The sequence below is a fragment of the Periophthalmus magnuspinnatus genome, chromosome 22, assembly GCF_009829125.3.
Source record: "Periophthalmus magnuspinnatus isolate fPerMag1 chromosome 22, fPerMag1.2.pri, whole genome shotgun sequence".
NCBI classification, from domain to species: domain Eukaryota; kingdom Metazoa; phylum Chordata; class Actinopteri; order Gobiiformes; family Gobiidae; genus Periophthalmus; species Periophthalmus magnuspinnatus.
The window spans coordinates 6,842,619-6,859,765 of NC_047147.1; the positions used below are offsets into that span (position 1 = coordinate 6,842,619).

The 17,147-nt window shown below is 40.1% G+C and overlaps 2 protein-coding genes across 2 annotated transcripts; both read left to right on the plus strand.

Moving 5' to 3' along the window:
* The first annotated feature begins 8,103 nt into the window (after positions 1–8,103).
* LOC117390625 (nanos homolog 1-like) lies at positions 8,104–9,770 on the plus strand. Its single transcript, XM_033988401.2, has one exon. The coding sequence runs from the start codon at positions 8,187–8,189 to the stop codon at positions 8,829–8,831; it is 645 nt and encodes a 214-aa protein (XP_033844292.2). The 5' UTR covers positions 8,104–8,186; the 3' UTR covers positions 8,832–9,770.
* Positions 9,771–12,369: 2,599 nt separating this feature from the next.
* si:dkey-33c12.3 (uncharacterized protein LOC335380 homolog) lies at positions 12,370–16,884 on the plus strand. Its single transcript, XM_033988400.2, has 5 exons — positions 12,370–13,063; positions 13,568–13,787; positions 14,255–14,476; positions 15,458–15,582; positions 15,985–16,884. Exons 1-5 carry the CDS (start codon positions 12,504–12,506, stop codon positions 16,043–16,045), a joined length of 1,188 nt encoding a protein of 395 aa, XP_033844291.1. The 5' UTR covers positions 12,370–12,503; the 3' UTR covers positions 16,046–16,884.
* The last annotated feature ends 263 nt before the right edge of the window (positions 16,885–17,147 follow it).

A 17,147-nucleotide genomic window follows, 5' to 3' on the forward strand; every position in this document is an offset into this window, starting at 1 on the left:
AGGTAAGGAAACTTGTCTAATTATCTAATATTTTATTGTAGAAAATTATTTAAAGTATGCTTTCAAATGTATAATCCCTGTACCGGTAATTGTAAATGGTCACATTTTTATATAGTGCATTTCCACCTTCAAGACACTCAAAGCACTTTACATCAAGGAACCACTCACACATTCACACACCAGTGGACAAAGACACTGAGGGCAAGGTGGTTAAGTGTCTTGCCCAAGGACACAACAACAGCATTCATCTGTGGGAGTTGGAATTGCACCGCCAACCTCAGTCAAGGTTCAGTCTGTTAATAGTGTATGAAGATGCACATTATTTCAACTTTAATTAGTGTCAAAGCCTCTGAACCAGTCATACAAATAAAGGTAAACTAACAATTCAAAACTAAATATTATATTTTTTTAATGGTCCACTGTCATCAACATGGCACCACATAACAGGAACCTGAAACACATGAATACGTCTAAATCATATGTGTCAAACTCAAGGCCCGTGGGCCAAATGTGGCACGTCAGGTCATTTTATGTGGCCCGCGAGAAGGTAGATTAAAAGGTATGACTGTCTGTATGTCTGTGAGCAGGTGTGCCCCGGCCAGATACAGACTTTTAAAAATGTCAGTTCATCAGGAAATACACAGCTACACAGACATATTTGTATATATAATATTTGTAACTTGAATTAGTAATAAATTCAGAAATAGTTAATTAATAAGTCAAAAAGTACTTAAATGTATTTTAAATTACATTTGGCTAAATTTATACTGTCTTACAGTTACACATCTGGCCTATTATTATTATTATTATTATTGTTATTATTATTATTATTATTATTATTATTATATGAATGCTGGTGGTTCAAACCCATCTCCAGATAGTGCATACTGCCATTGTGTTCTTGAGCAAGACACCTAACCTTGTGTAGATGACTATTTATTACATTTTGGGGACACATTTTTTTGTTTTGCAGGATCCTGATTATTCGAATATTTTTAAGCAAAACAGCACAAAAAAGGACTGTGAAATTAACCAAAAAAGTTCAAAAACTCTATCTGTTTTGGAGAACACACTAATGTTTCCATGTCTTTTAAAGTGATTTTTTTATAGTTTTAATTACTGACTGACCAAAAACTTCAGAAACAAACTATGATATTGTCAATTTTTTAGATCTATTCTATTAAATTCTTTCCCAGAGTACCGTAAGCTGTACCAGTTTGAAAACTCCAGCACTTCAGCCTATATGTAGCACATTTCTACTTGTAACTGCACCCAAGACAGCAGTACTAAAATGTTCCAGCTCTGAGTAGCTCTGACTTCAAACGCTGATCTCCCACTCGCCTGGCTGCACCGTTTTAAAGTGTGTGGTAATTCAGACAATGGAATTTTCCCTGCGTCATTAAAAAGGGATTGGTGTGCTCAGCGTGTCCAGGGGAAGTGCAGTTAGTTAACCCAACAAAGGTGCTACGTCCCGGGACCCTCGGAAATGAAGGAGTGTTGTGTGGGGGTCTCTGCGAATCCTGGTTTAATCCCTGCAGTCCCATTGTACAGATAGGCTCTATAAGCTCTTTTGGCCACTTCCCTCTTTAATCTCAGCAGGTTTTTGTGAGTTTAACAAGTTTCTGATGATGGCTATGCTTCTCAGATGTGGCTTACTGCGGTGAATGCCAGTTGACCAAATAAAATAGTCTTCATGCATGGACAAGAATGTGAAAACCTCAACAAACGTTATCTTTTTAGGGTTAGAGGCGCTGTACTTGTTTTTTATGAACGTAAAAATGTGAAAGACATTTTAAACATTCATTTAAAACTGTTTGCAGGTCCAAACCTTTTTCTAATTTTAGCATTTGAGCATCCTATATCACTGTACTGATTTTATAAGCACTATAAGCAAGTCAAATTTCATTGTATTATCTTAAAACAATTGTGTACCCTATTGCAACCTTTAGGGGGAAACCAAAAAATCTTTTACAAAGCTACAATTGGGTACCACAGGTTTAATCTTTACCAAACAACAAAAAAAAGTATGTGGATTCAACAGCTCTGAACCATGACTAAATCGGGACTAAATATAGAGTGATATGATATAGAGCTAAACCCAGAATAGGACAAAAGACTAAACTAGGTATGAACCAGGAATAAATCCATGTAATTGCATTAAATTACATGCATTAGTCCAGCATCAACACTGAGGCTTCACATTAGCTAAACTGCCTGAAAATCTCACTTGTTGAACTTTGATACGGGAACTTTTAATACAAAATCTCATGTATTGTATAAGTCTAAAAACTGGTGACAAATGGGGAAAAAAAACCTTTTGCATCCCAGAAATAGTAATATAATTCAAGGACATGTAAAACTGGATACACTGGTGCCACTAATGCACTTTAATAATTTTGTGATAAACATTTATACTCACACCTACTCCTGTTTTTAGTGTTTTAAACAGACCTATGTAGCTATTTGTTGTTTTTTTTGTATTTTTTTCTGTATTTTAAACAGGGCACCCATGAAATGAATAAGTCTGACTCCTCTCATTGGGAAATTAAATGAAAATTGAATTAAGTGAATAGAGTTAAACCAGTGTTTTTACAATAAAACAAAGCCACCATGTCCATTGTACATCCTGACTTGCTTGTGTTTGCTTGTTGGGGGAGGTGTTTGGGGGGAGGTCCTGACTTGCCTCTTGTGAGTGGGACGGTGGTCGTGACAAAGCACTTGACGGGCCCAAAAGACACCTCCTAATTTGGTGTTGACCTTGGTTTGTTTAGTATTCGGGCTGCGGCTGGTGACAGTGACACGTGTCTGGGATGGGGAAGTCCTGGGGGTCCTTAGGGGGAGGGGGGTGAGATCGGTGGGTAAAGGAGAGGGGAGGGGGAGGTGGTTTATGCATGTGCAGATGGACAGACCGTTATAAAACATAAGACAATATTCCCGAAAGAGAGTCCAAGGTCAAGGATCAAAGCCCCCACTGTCTAAACTAAGAACTCAACCAAGACTAAACCGTGAAGGACCCAACCAGGATTTACCTCGGTCTTAACCAGATGTAAACCAGAACTAAACAAAGTCTAAGAACAAACCAAACCAAGACTAAATCAGAATAATCAAAATCGAAGCAAACACAAGAACAGGACTGGCTAGGAATGGACAAAAATGTATTTCTAAACATTTCCCGAAAAACAATAACCAGCCGATATAATGTGAATCTGACAGGGAAGTGTTAGTGCAAAAACATCCCTTTATAAACTTCAAATTTGATCAACATTCACAATATTTTCAGCTCTAACTACGACCAAACAAAACCACGAATAATCTAGAACTGAACCATGATTTATAAACGAAATTTAAACAAAAAATAAAAATAAACAAAAACAGAGAACCACACAACAAACCACACTATGGCTCTAGCAGTTCTAAACAACAACTAATCTGGGTTTTATCAGGACCAAATCAGCACTAATACTAATACTAAGCTAAGACCAAGTTAAAACTTACAATGAAATCAGTCTAAAGTGTGATTTAGATACATTTGGATAAAGGTCTAACCAAGAACTTCCAAGTCCAGCAGATCCAAGCTCCCATTAGCCCTCTTCTCCGTCTCATTGTCATTGCACACATTATGCAGTTTATAACATTAAATCCTTGACTATAGCGGGCTGTGGGTGGGTCTTTGGGGTTGTTTATTTGCATATATTTAACGTGATCCAAAGCCAAGCCGTTTAAGCAGTGCACAATGTAACCATGCAGCTGGCACGTGGTGCACAGGAGGGAGAGGAGAGGGGCCTTTTAATTAAGGGATTTGTTAATTTTCTATTCAACCTGACTTTGATGAATGGGGACTGAGGAGACTGGAGGACTAGAGGAGGTCTTCAGGCGGTAGCTATATTTACACATGGAGGTTTAACCCTTTCTGTGTTTACAAAAGCTGTGGCAAACAATGAAGCAAAAAGAAGGAAAAAGACAGGATGACCATAAGGAAGTGATGTGGACTTTGCTTTAAAGGTCCTATATTACACGCAGTTGACTCTTGTGAGGTTTAAACCATGTTAGAATGTTGTTGCCTCAGCAGAAACAGTTGCATTATTAGTCTGTCTACATTTCCAAAGCTCAAAATGCTCTGTTCCACCTTGCGATGTCATGAGGCAGTATTTTTCAAGTGTTTGAGAGAAGAAGTATGGCTAAATATGCAGGGTTTGTGTGTTAAACATGTGTGAATGAAACAAAACACAACTCTAGGTAAGTTTTTGATGAGGAAACAAGATAACATAATAAAAGAGATCAGAAAATAATGTAATATGGGCCTTTTAAAGTAGATTTTTTTTCTAAAAGAGGTCTCTTGTCTAATATAAAAGGTTAACATTTGGGTAATCGGTCTATTATGTCAATCCCTTATTAACTTAATGGATCACTTCTGAGAATAAAACAAAAAATAAAAACAACAAAACAAAGCTAAATTAACCAAACTATTCAGGCCTCCAGTTTATCTTTTGCATGTTGTTATAAATGGTGAAAATGATTAAATTATTTGCAAGTGTTGATATGTGAATAGGTTCAGTGTATTATTTATCAACTTTCCATCTTTAATTAGCTGTATCTGAATTTAACAACAAGAAATTGTGGGTCGATTCAGTCTGAAAAAGGGTCTATACCACAAAAACTGACAAATGGCCAAATGTACCTGGAGCCTTTCCCTATAATCAATAATGAGGCGGCCATTTTGAATAAAGCGTCTAACAAGAAGTCTGTATGAGCTGGTTAAGGTTGAGTCGCAATAATCACAATCCCGTTTTAAATACTGGTAAAATGGTCAGTGCAGCACATTTAGATGCACTGTGTAACTATTATCGTGAGGGCTGTGCTGTTATTTCTACGGTGATGTTACTGGTTTGCTGGTAATGTCCCACAGAATGGCATTAAACGTATCTATGGAGACAAGGAGGAGGTCACATAAAATCGAGCAGCAAAAGCACCTGCAGTTAAATAAATGCAAGATAGAGAAGTTAAATGTCATACTGTGGACTTTCCAGGAAAAGTAATAGCATCTCCATGGAGACAAGCACACAGAGGACCGTACACCAGAAAAGTTAAGTCGTGGACCTTTAAAGTTGTATCTATTGCGAAGGGTCGAAGGCAACACTGATTGAACCGAGGACGAAATCAAATTTAAACCAGGACTAAACCAGGATTAAACTAAGACTAAATCAGGTCTATGCACAGACTAAACCAAGATGTATTACACCTTAAAATGATTTCTGTGTGCTCAAGTGCAGCTCCTCCACATGTCATATTGGCTTCAGCTCAATTTATCTGTTGTGAAGTGGCATCCATTCATCTCGTAAATGCTCTCCCATGATTTCCTTTGTGTATGCAGAGGCGGGGGTCACCTTGAAAGGCCTGTGTGTGTGTGGCGAATAGATAATGTATTCCTTCATACAAAACAATGTCTCGCTAACAGTGGTTTATAAGGTCTTACAAAACAGTGCAATTATAGTAAAGATTTCAATGTGATTTTAAGAGGTGAGTTTTCGCCTGTAAAAGCATTGCAATTATTTTTATAGTGATTTTGATTCATAAACTGTGTATGGAGTATAGTAAAATAGTGTATAGTCTTTGTGACAGCCCCGAGCCTGGATTGACAAAGACGTGTGTCAGGAAGGGCATCTGGTATGATCCTAATCACTATCGGACTCTTAAATATAATGTTTGCAATTAAGTATGCTATAAAATAATGGTTTATAAGTACAATAAGGTCATTTTTATTAACATTTCAGTGTCAAAAAAGCTCATAAAATAAAATAAATTGGGTTGGAATATAACCTAATATAGAGGAAAAAAATGCTGAATTATTTCAATTTTATTATTATTTGAAGCCTAAATATTGCATGAAGTACAGTAAACACAATGCTAAAGAACAGATTCATTATTAAAGGCACCTTATTATGAGCTATAACATTTTTTCTTAACACCTCCTTGATATCTATGGAGTAGTAGTAAACAAAAATGAGCAAATGTATGAATAAAGTGTAAAGTGTGTGTTGGTTAACTTGCAAAAAATTCAAAACATCCAGAAATGATGCGTCCTGAATGACAGCTCATAATTATATCAAATGGACATAAATAGTAACCCAGTCTGTGTCGATCTTTTGTCTACTGTCTCTCACCAGATATGAATTGACACGCAGCGTTTTGATGCATATTAATGTTCTTAAACGGGCCGTTGAGGGAGGGGGTAGAGACAGGGGGGGCTGGGGGGGATCACAAAGCCACAGCCGGGACTCCTGGGAGATGGGGAACAGGTGCAGGATTCACTCTGGTTCAAGGCAATAGGACTGGTTTATGATGTGGGACAATCAATGAGGCAGTTTGAGTCTAATTCAGAAGAGCTCTTTTGGTGGTTACGCTGCTTCATGGCTCATACACCTTTTGTTACAAGAAAAAAGTACTGTTCAGTTGTGTATATTAAATTAACATAAAAATGCTTAGAATGTAGAGTGTAATTAGGAAAATGCAAAACAGTTTTAAATGTTATGTTTGTGCACACTCAGAAACAAAACAGCAGCTTTCAAATTTTATCCAAGAGCATCAAAGGTCATTTTATTTAATACAACAGGTCTATCCTAAGATTATATCCTAAAATACAATTGTGCGTTTGTGCAATTGTGCTGTAAGATTAAAACAACCCACAAATCTAAGAATATGTCTGTGACTTCCACACAATTCAGATGAAATTCAATTCAGACAAAAATAAACCAAACTGAAACAGGATATATCACCAATGAGTGTGTGTTGCCCCTGACAACGTCTCTGATTGAAATCCAGAAAAACCCAGCACGATGGAGGTGAAAGACGCGCGGATCTCAAAGGCACCCAGATAAATATTTCTGTGTAAGGCGTAAAGATTGTTTGGTGCAGATTAAAGTCATTTTCTCTAAGGGCGAATGATTTTCCCGGCTCAATAACCCGCAGAGCTGCACCTCTCTCTCACTCTCTCTCTCTCTGTGGTCTCTCCCTTCCCTCCCTCTCTCTCACTGTGGTCCCTCCTTCTCTCTCTCTCTCTGTGGTCTCTCCCTTCCCTCCCTCGGTCTGTGCTCTCTCCCTCTCTCTCTCTCTGTGGTCCTTCCCTCTCTCTGTTGTCTCTCCCTTCCCTCCCTCTCCCTTTCTCTCCCTCTCTCTCTGTGGTCTCTCCTTTCCCTCCCTCTCCCTCTCTCTGTGGTCCCTCCTTCTCTCTCCCTCTCCCTTTCTCCTGCTCTCTGTGGTCTCTCCCTTCCCTTCACTCCCTCCCCTCCTCTCACTCTGTGGTCTCTCCCATCCCTCCCTCTCTCTCTCTGTGGTCCCTCCTTCTCTTTCTCCCTCCCTCCCGCTCTCTCTGTTGTCTCTCCCTCCCTCTCTCTCTGTGGTCCCTCCTTCTCTTTCTCTCTCTGTGCTTTCTCCCTCTCTCGCTTTCTCTCCCTCCCTCCCCCTCTCTCTCTGTGGTCTCTCTCTCCCTCCCTCTCTCTCTGTGGTCTCTCCCTTTCTCTTTGTGGTCCCTCTCTCTCTCTGTGGTCTCTCCCTTTCTCTCTGTGGTCCCTCCCTCTCTCTCTCTGTGGTGTCTCCCTCCCTGTCTCTCTCTGTGCTCTCTCCCTTCCTTCCCTCCCTCCTTCTCTCTCTCTCCCTCCCTCCCTCTGTGGTCTCTCCCTCCCTCTATGCGGTCCCTCTCTCCCTCCCTTTCTCTCTGTGGTCCCTCCTTCTCTGTCTCTCCCTCCCTCTCTCTCTGTGGTCCCTTCCTTCCCTCCCTCTCTCCCTCCCTCCCTCTCTCTCTGTGGTCCCTTCCCTCCCTCTCTCTCTGTGGTCCCTCCTTCTCTGTCTCTCCCTCCCTCTCTCTCTGTGGTCCCTTCCTTCCCTCCCTCTCTCCCTCCCTCTCTCTCTGTGGTCCCTCCTTCTCTGTCTCTCCCTCCCTCTCTCTCTGTGGTCCCTTCCTTCCCTCCCTCTCTCCCTCCCTCCCTCTCTCTGTGGTCCCTCCTTTGAGCCCAGCGCACAATCATCTTGCCCCCGGCCCCGCCCCCCTCTTTATTCCGGGAGCACTTATCTGCGTGTACGTGTTGATGTCCCGCACAGTGGAGTGGAGCTCAGATCGGAGGACGCATCGTGGTCACTTCACTCATGCTGAACGACATCACTTCTGGCGCGCGCATTGTTTTGTTGACAAGATGGATTTGTTAGACCGTGGATACTTGGACGCTCCGTACAACTACACGTTCAATTTCTGGAACGATTATCTCGGTTTGTCGACTCTCGTATCCAAAACCAAGCCAACGAGCCCTAACTCTATCACGGAGTCTCTAAAAGCTACGTTGGGTTTGGATGACGAGTCACCAATGTGCCCGTGCGTAATTGCGCACGGTAGGGACAATAATGGCCAAGCTGAGTGTTGCTGCGCGCCTCCAAGCTCCCCTCCACTTTCCATCTTCGACCTGAAAGAAACTCTCCTCCGGCCGTACGAGCACGACTCCCCGCTGTCAGACCAAGATTGTCCCGGTTACAGAGGCAGCTTCACCGGGTTGGATCTCTTCTCGAGACGCAAACACTTCCAAAGGTGCAAGCCAGAGCCCAAAGTTTGCGTGTTTTGTCGGAATAATGGCGCACCGGAGGAGGTCTACGGCACTCACATCTTGAAGACGGTGGACGGGAGAGTACTGTGCCCCATCCTGCGCGCGTACACTTGTCCTCTCTGCAGCGCTAATGGAGACAATGCGCATACAATTAAGTACTGCCCGCTATCCAGAGACCAGCAGAACCACCGAGGCGCGCCCAAGACTGGTAGAGCTATTGGCAAGAGACTTAAAATCTTCTAAAGTTCAACTGATAAACACTGTGCCAAGTTACTGAGCCACATTTGATGCTCCTCTTACAACTGTGGCCACTGTAAACGTAATATATAGACGTTTAGCCATGTCCAAATATATATTTTTTGCAACAATAGGGTGAATTTTAGCCTACAAAAATATCAACTTTATTAATGAATGTGAAGTTGACGACCAGAGGCCAGGCATATCAAAGGAAACCATTCACTAAATTTCACTGTAGAGGTCATTTATAATCTTATATTACAGGCTATAATACATTGTTTACATTGATGTATACAAATGTTGATATGGACCATGTTTTGGTTGAGACTTTTCCATAAGCCTATAGCAGCACATTTGAGAAAAAAAAAATAAGCTACATATTTTTAGCACATACTTGATGAGAACTAAGTTGAATCTTTCCCCCAAAAGCACTCGAAATGTATAAATGAACCAAAGTACTGTTTACAAGTCGACGTGTGAATGCCCACTTTCGAGCTGTACCCAGAAGTATCCGTGTTGTGCCAGTGCAAACAGTTAAATGAATATGCAGCGCTTCTAATATCAAATGAATGTTTTTTTTTTTGTTTTTTTTTTTAAACCAAGATGTCCGGCTATTTGACTTAATGTAAACAAACTACTTAAATTGAGCACATGTTTTTCAGAGATTGGGTTTTTCTACCAAAGCAATTTACTTTTTGAATGGAGAGTTGCCCTGTATTGTTTGTATGTTGGATGTCTTTCAGTCCTATGTGATCTATGTGAATATGCCTACTTTACAAATGATCTGAATGTACAAAACTACGCTTTCTTCTGCAATTTTTGTATCATATGTAACTGTGTGAAGATTTTAGCAATGAGAACTCGATATATTATGTACTTATTTTTTACCTTATCGTATCAAATATATTCACTGTAAAATTGAATAAACGAAACTGCTTTTGCTTACACGTGACAGGAGCTCATTCAAATACTGTAATGTTCAACTTTTGCTATGTAAAAAGAGGAGGCTCACGCTCGTCAGATGTGTGCTACAGAGCCACATGTAGTGCAAAGTTGCTCCCACCTGGTAAAACAGCAGAATTACAAAACAGAAAAGGCCTAACCCTCTTTGCCACGAGTTGCTATAACTTGCTATATCTGCTATGTATTCCTGCAGAACACAAGTATTGAGAATTTAGTCATAATTTAGTCATAATTATCAGGGAAAAGTTAAAACATCATTACAGAGTTGTAGGGTTATGGTCGGTAGTTAATATAAGTGTAAGGCTCCAGAGAAAATGCAGTATATTCTATTCTATTCCATTTTATTCAATTCTATTCTCACAGCTTATAAGATAGTGTTTATAATGTTCGTTGCGATGATGATTAAAAGCCAGAAGTCATTGTCCTCCTATACATTTCCTTCAATTTGTCCTCTCCTTCAAGCAAGATGTGTTAGATGTGTTAGGAATAATAAATCTGACTCATAGAGTGCTTTACAGATTAATACATACAGAAAATACTACCCCTGTTGTGTTGCAATAGTGAGAATCTGATTTACGTTTCTTCTACCTTGTGAGTGGCTGCAATGTCCAGGTTGTACTCCAGCAAAGGGACAAATTATTTAGGGTAGGCCTCTAACATCTGTGACCCCTGCTGGAACACAACAAAAATCAGATAATAATAATATGTTCTTGTTCTATCCTTATAATTAATGGTTGATATCTGAAACTGGGGAAAAAGTTTAAAACGAGAGCTGTATATTGGTCTCTGCTGACATCTGCTGGCTCTCACTGAACTGCAACAAAGGATAGATTAGTTTAACAAAGGCTTTACTCTGTTTACTCCATGGACTGCAGAGTGAAATTAGGATTGGGTTGTTAGTCAACTGGGGGGGAAAAAAACATGATTTATGTTGGTTAAAGGCCTTAAGTGAAATCTATAGATGTTATTTGCTCTTTGCAGATCACACTTCATTTGAGGCATGTGGAGCCTGGTCAGCAAAGACTCATCGGATTCACATTAAAGTCTGATTAACAGTCAATCAATATTTGATTTTGTGAGCAATTGGATTTGACTTCAGTAAAAAACATGAAAGCAAAATCACTATAATTATAAGTAAGTTTATCCACAAAAGCATTAAAATGACTGATCAGTAATTTAATTGAGTTGTTTTGCTGGGGTCTCCTTCTCCGTGGGTAGATTACACACTTAATTAATAGGCTAGCACAGTTAATTGGTAGTTTACAGCATGATGTCACTCCAGATTGTTTTTTGTTGACTTTTTATGTGAAGCACTTTGGGCAGCTAAATTTTTTTTTTATGTGCTATATAAATACAATTGAATTTAACTGAACTGAATAGATGGAGATAGAAGCAAGAAGTCATTATTGCAGTATTAATTCTGGACCCTCCTAAAGGAAAATATACTTGTATATCAATCACATTTACAAATTTACATGGTCATTTTAGCTTCCCAAACACTTCAAGATGATCAAATTATGGCTTCTGTTGCCCTATCTGCCACGGAACAGAGTGAAGGAAGTGTGGCGGCCAATCTGCACCTATAGTAACTTCAATCACACAGACACAGGACTAGGGCTGCACAATATCACAATCAAATGTAAACTGCAGTTTGAGGTGGCACATTATCAAATCATAAATACTGCAGTTTTTTTAGATGATAAAATGTCCTCTCCGCTGAACAAAATATTGTGTCTTTTTATTGAAAAAAGTTGTTTATTCTTGTATTGCTTCAAATGTTGACGTTCCTGGAGTAGTTTACAATGTGTGCACTGAACAGATTGCAAATATAATTGTAGTCATAATGTAAAAAAAAAAAAAGGTACAGTTCTAAGCAGGATCACATTTTTATGGGCAATGTGAGTGAAGTGTCTTGCCCTTGCCTTTGCCCTTGGTAAATGGTCACATTTTTCACCATTCACACACACACATTCATACACCAGTGTACGGACACATTGGGGGTAAGGTGGGTTAAGTGTCTTGCTCAAGGAGAAATGCTACAGTATTCATTTGTGGAAGCTGGAATTGCACCACCAACCTGTGAATCAGTGGACCTGACTGCTCTACCAGTGATGTTTAAGTCGAGAGCGGGATTCAAACTGCCAACCTTTGGATCAGTGGACAAACACTCTACCACCAACTGAGCTATTATGAACTGGCTGGAGTTGGAATTTAACCAACAAATCTTCAGGTTTGTAGAAAATGCTCTGCCATAGAGCTACTACTGCCCCAAAGGCATGATGTCATCTCAAAAGCTGCAGTTAAGGCTGCACAGTTAATAAAATACGACCTGGTCTGTATTGTCTCCTCGCCTCTGTAAAGTGATCACCATAAGGTCATATCGATCCAGTGGTGTTGAGTGTTCGGAGTTTGTCATTAGCCCAGTTGTAGAGATGATTTAGTGGATTTTTCTCCCTGTCCAGGCGGCTTTAATGTGTCCTCACTGCAGCGCGCTCTCATTGGCTGAGACCGTGCTGACAGCAGAGAAGTGCCAGTGAGAGGAGGGAGGGGGCGCTCTCTCCATATATAAACCCAGGATCTGCAGCATCACTGAGCTGGTGCAGTGCAAAACGCTCACTCATCCTCTCTTCCCATGGTGTGCAGAACAAGGGGGACAAAATCCAAAATCCTGAAACTTTAACCTTCATTTAAAAAACATAACACACAGAATTCATCATGAGCTACGATCCTTATCTCTCCTATCGTGGATCAAGGGACATCTCCAGAGGGTCCCGAACCAAGACCCTCTACTCTTCCTCCTCTCCTCGCGTTACCCCATCTGGAAAGAGGGTACTCAGGCTGAGCTCCTCTCCTCTACCCTCCTCTCTTCACGATGGCCCGCGCATGGATTTAACCCAAGTAAGCTCCATCAATTCAGAGCTACTGGAGGTAAGGACCCAAGAGAGGGAACAACTAGTGGGCTTGAATGACCGCTTCGCCACCTACATCGAAAAGGTGAGATTCCTGGAGCAGCAAAACAAGGCTCTCATGTCCGAACTGGAGGTGCTGAGGGCAAGACAGAGTAATCCGTCCCGTCTTCAGGCCATATTTGAGGGAGAGGCCCGAAACCTGAGGGCCATGATTGAGTGCGAGAATGGTGAGAAGATGCGGATGGAAGCGGACCGAGATTACATGCGTGACGTGTACGAACAGATGAAGGAGAGGTTTGAAGAGGAGGCCCGGAGGAGACAGGGGGCAGAGGAGGAGCTGCAGAGGGCCAGAGAGGAGGCCACCAGGTAAAGAGGGTCAAGAGGAGAATATTTTATTATTATTATTTATTATTAGTACACCATCTCTATGAAGATGCTATTTATTTGCCTAGAATGTTCCATAAGATGGTATTAGACTCATCTATCTCCACAGAGACAAGTATGTGACACATCAACCCAAGTTTCAGGTCAGATCTGTGGAGAGGCGACCCCACTCGCAATACAAGTTATTTGTTAGTAATAAAAGCTCCTATAACTGAAGGAAAGAAATTCCATTCTATGGAACATTCCAGACAATGCAATATAATCTCCATAGAGATAAGCAGGTGGTAATAACCATTTGATATCATTCACACTGGTGCAGGAGCCACTATTTATGTGTAAATGATGTGGTATTTATAGTCACAATTTAAAAGATAATGCTATATCTCTAAAAATGGAACATCAGTGGTGAAAAGTATGTTGTTGCAGATAAACAGGAAATTGAAAACAGTGACTAAAGTGTACCTTACTCCTGTGTCCCTCCTACAGGGCCCTGCTGTCCAACTGGGACGCCCAGGCCACAGTGGGCTCCCTGTGTGACGAGCTCCTCTTTCTGAAGAAGGTGTACACAGAGGAGCAGGCAGAACTCGAGTCCCAGCTGCAGGTGGCCAACATCAGTGTGGAGGTGGAGGTGTTCCGGCCTGACCTCTCCACCGCTCTGCGGGACATCAGGGGGCAGTACGAGCGCCTGGCCCACAGGAACATGCAGGTAGATAATATTAATATAATATAAGAGAAATAGTTAAAATACAAACAGTAAATAGGTGGTGAGAACATTTTTAATATATTAGATGTAAGCTCCTTCCGACGCACCCAGAGCGCTTTACTTTGCATTATTCATTTACTCCACACTCATTGGTGTTCAGCTACTTTTGTAGTCACAGCTGCCCTGGGACAGACTCATGGAAGCAAGACCACCACCAACTCTCACACACCACATTCAAGTTGGTAAAACATTTATAAAATTTGTGGAATTATGTAAGGTAAGAAATGGGTATAAGGTGATATTTTAGCATTTCTATGTTTAATTTTTGTGCATACATGAACCTCAAAGAAAATATTACAGACACGTTTGAACAAATTTCTGATGGATTACAAAATAGTATCTTATTGTTGCTATAGGGAAAGATCAAACAAATGTCAAGATAAAGTTTCTGTCCCCCTCTCTATATGCAGGAAGCTGAGGAATGGTACAAGAACAAGTTTGCCAGTGTAGCAGAGATGGCAAATAAGAACAACGAGGCTGTGCGGGCGATCAGGGAGGAGACCATGGAGTACCGGCGCCTGCTCCAGTCACGTTCATCTGAAATCGAAGGTCTGAGAAACGTCACTGAGTCCCTCACCAAACAACTGCAAGAACTGGAGCACACACAGGCCAAAGAGGTGGCACGGTACCAGGTCAGTATCAAACACTGCAAACTGACACGTGGCTACTGTTCACAATCAGATCAATACAAAAATAATCTTAACTTGATCTAGTGCTGTACAGTTAATCTAATTTTAATAAAGATTCAGTCATCTCAAGTTGTCAATGATCAGCTTGACAACTTGGAAAGGAAAAAAGGACAAATTTGTTTTAATAGTTTTGTTCATTTTATTTGTTCATAATAAGACAAAATACAGCTGAATCACATTTCTAGAAAAGTAAGACTCAAGTGTATTTTCCTGCACTCAAAAAGAGCAAATGATGATGGTCTGTGTAGTTCTCATTGTACCACGCATGCAACGAAATGCATTTTAAATTGCCACATTACTGTCAATTCATGACATGGAGCTGTAAGGACAAGATGACATCATTTTGTTATGACAGCTTGTTCCTGACACATTGGACAGGCAGAACTTTGTTCTTATGGACTGTGAGACACTTGTGATGTGATTGGTTGGATTTTCAAAGTGAGTGCATGTTTACTGAACAGAATGTTAGAGTGGTAGTGACAAAAGTGGCACACACAACAGCTTTCAGGTAAAAATAAAATAGCCTTTGATATTAAAAGCCTACACATAGAGAAAAAGCAAAGAAGCAGAAAAAGCAGAGCCATAAATAACAGTTGGTGCAGCTCTTTCAGAAGCTGTGTAGCTCAGCAGACTTTGTACCAAGTCTATTCTCAAACTACATGCAGCCCAGTGTATGTCACACTATTGTATTAAATTAAATTAGGGTAGTTACTTTTGTGACACAAAAGCAGATAAAAAGGGAAAAGTAGATTTGTAAGCTTCATTATGTGAGTAGAAAGGCAAATATGCAATTTTATTAAGCATGTAGTTGGAGTAGGACCTTTTTTCTCTCTCTCTCTCTCTGACTGATTTAATTTTATTCATACGTTAAAGATGCTCATATAAATAACTTGGAATGTTTGTTGTTTTTTTTGTCACCCACAGATTAGGATATGTCACTTGGAGAGCGACATCACTGAGGCTAAGCAGGAAATGGCTCGTTACCTGAAAGACTATCAGGACCTGCTGAACGTGAAGATGGCGCTGGATATTGAAATCGCAGCGTACAGGTAATGACATATTTTGCAAGTGGGTTAGGGTAGACTACCATATGACGTAATCAGGACTTACTGAAATGTGTTAACCAATTTATTGTCACTGTAGGCTCTAAAGTTATTGTTATTATGCTATGGAATAAATATGTTTAGTCTTTTTGATTATGGTTTAGAAATATTACTTTATTTATAAAATGGAAAAGTTAATTAGGTCTGTGGTCAATAATATGCACAATTTTGTTCAGTCATCAAGGCATTTGTTATTAATTGAAGGCAAGGAGTTCGAGATTTAACAGGGACTAGACTAGAAATAGGCGAGACCAGGGCCAAACTGGGCTTCATCCACGATCAGATGAGAACTAAAGCAATCAAGACTAAATTCACTTAAATCGCTCATACATGTTTGTATTTTTTCAGGAAACTTCTGGAAGGGGAGGAGATTCGCCTGGCTTACCCACCCCTCCCTGCTCTCAATTAAACACAAACTCATTAAGCCCCCCAACCTTCCCACACCTACAAACCCACCCACTCTTTCTCTCCCTCTTTCTCTCTTTTCTTACATTCTTATAACTACATAACTACATTAACAACTCAGCACCAAGACACCTGCGCCCTTGTGCTATAGCTACAAGAGGTCCAATAGAAGTCCCCCTTCTTCTACACACGTTTTGACACCAAGAAATTCAACTATAAAGAGTGGAAGCCGCACTGCATTAGTTACAAACAGCTCTTTGGGACAGATATCATTTTGACTGAGTTCCTAAAGTTAAAACACCCAAGTATCAAAAGTTGTTTATCCAAATCCTCACTGTGCAAACATCTGACCAACTGTTTGTAAAGAAGGACAAAGCTATTTATAACTTTTGATGGTTGGACTTGGAGCTCATGAAATTGATTAACATCGTCCTGCGTTATAGTTATTATTAATGATCAGCGAACCAGTAACCTTAAAAATTTACTTTCAGAAACTTAAATTTGAGTGTTTTTGTTTTTGTTTTTCCTCCATTGCATTTACGTCTATCGACTCTGGTTCATATCCAATGTACTGATAGTTTCAGATATATTAACCTGGTATTCAAACTCATCTTTTCTCTAATACTTCTTGTTTATGTAATTGCAATGGAGGGCTCTTTTGTTACTGGTTTCTTCTTATAATGTCCTCTGTTTAAATTAGTTGCTAAAACAATGAAACAATAACTGCAGGAGCTCCTTGTTGTTTGTTAAATTAATTCTTAACATCTGTGAAACTAACACAAACTTCTGTGTCAATGTAAGAGCCAACAACAAGCTGAATAAATTTAAGTTACCTGCAAAACACTTGTTAAGTCGAGTCTTTCTTGTTTGAACCTCAAGAGCTCAGATGATGTTGGACATTTTCCAAGGAGGAAATATAGAGGAGGATGCAGAGACAGGACCTGACAGGAAAAAATGTGGAAAGATTGAGGCTGGTGATTCTCTTTGGTCATAAGTAAACAGCCTGTAAATATACACGATTCATATTATGCATTTTTGGTTAGTATAAAGTCCCAGTATGGTATATCACCAGAATGATATTTTTATACAGATGATTAAAGCATTGA

Coding starts and splice junctions, on each gene's coding strand:
- LOC117390625 (XM_033988401.2), top strand. CDS start 8,187: ATGGATTTGTTAGACCGTGGATACTTGGACGCTCCGTACAACTACACG.
- si:dkey-33c12.3 (XM_033988400.2), top strand. CDS start 12,504: ATGAGCTACGATCCTTATCTCTCCTATCGTGGATCAAGGGACATCTCC. Junction 13,064..13,567: donor GCCAGAGAGGAGGCCACCAG/GTAAAGAGGGTC, acceptor TCCCTCCTACAG/GGCCCTGCTGTCCAACTGGG. Junction 15,583..15,984: donor ATTGAAATCGCAGCGTACAG/GTAATGACATAT, acceptor GTATTTTTTCAG/GAAACTTCTGGAAGGGGAGG.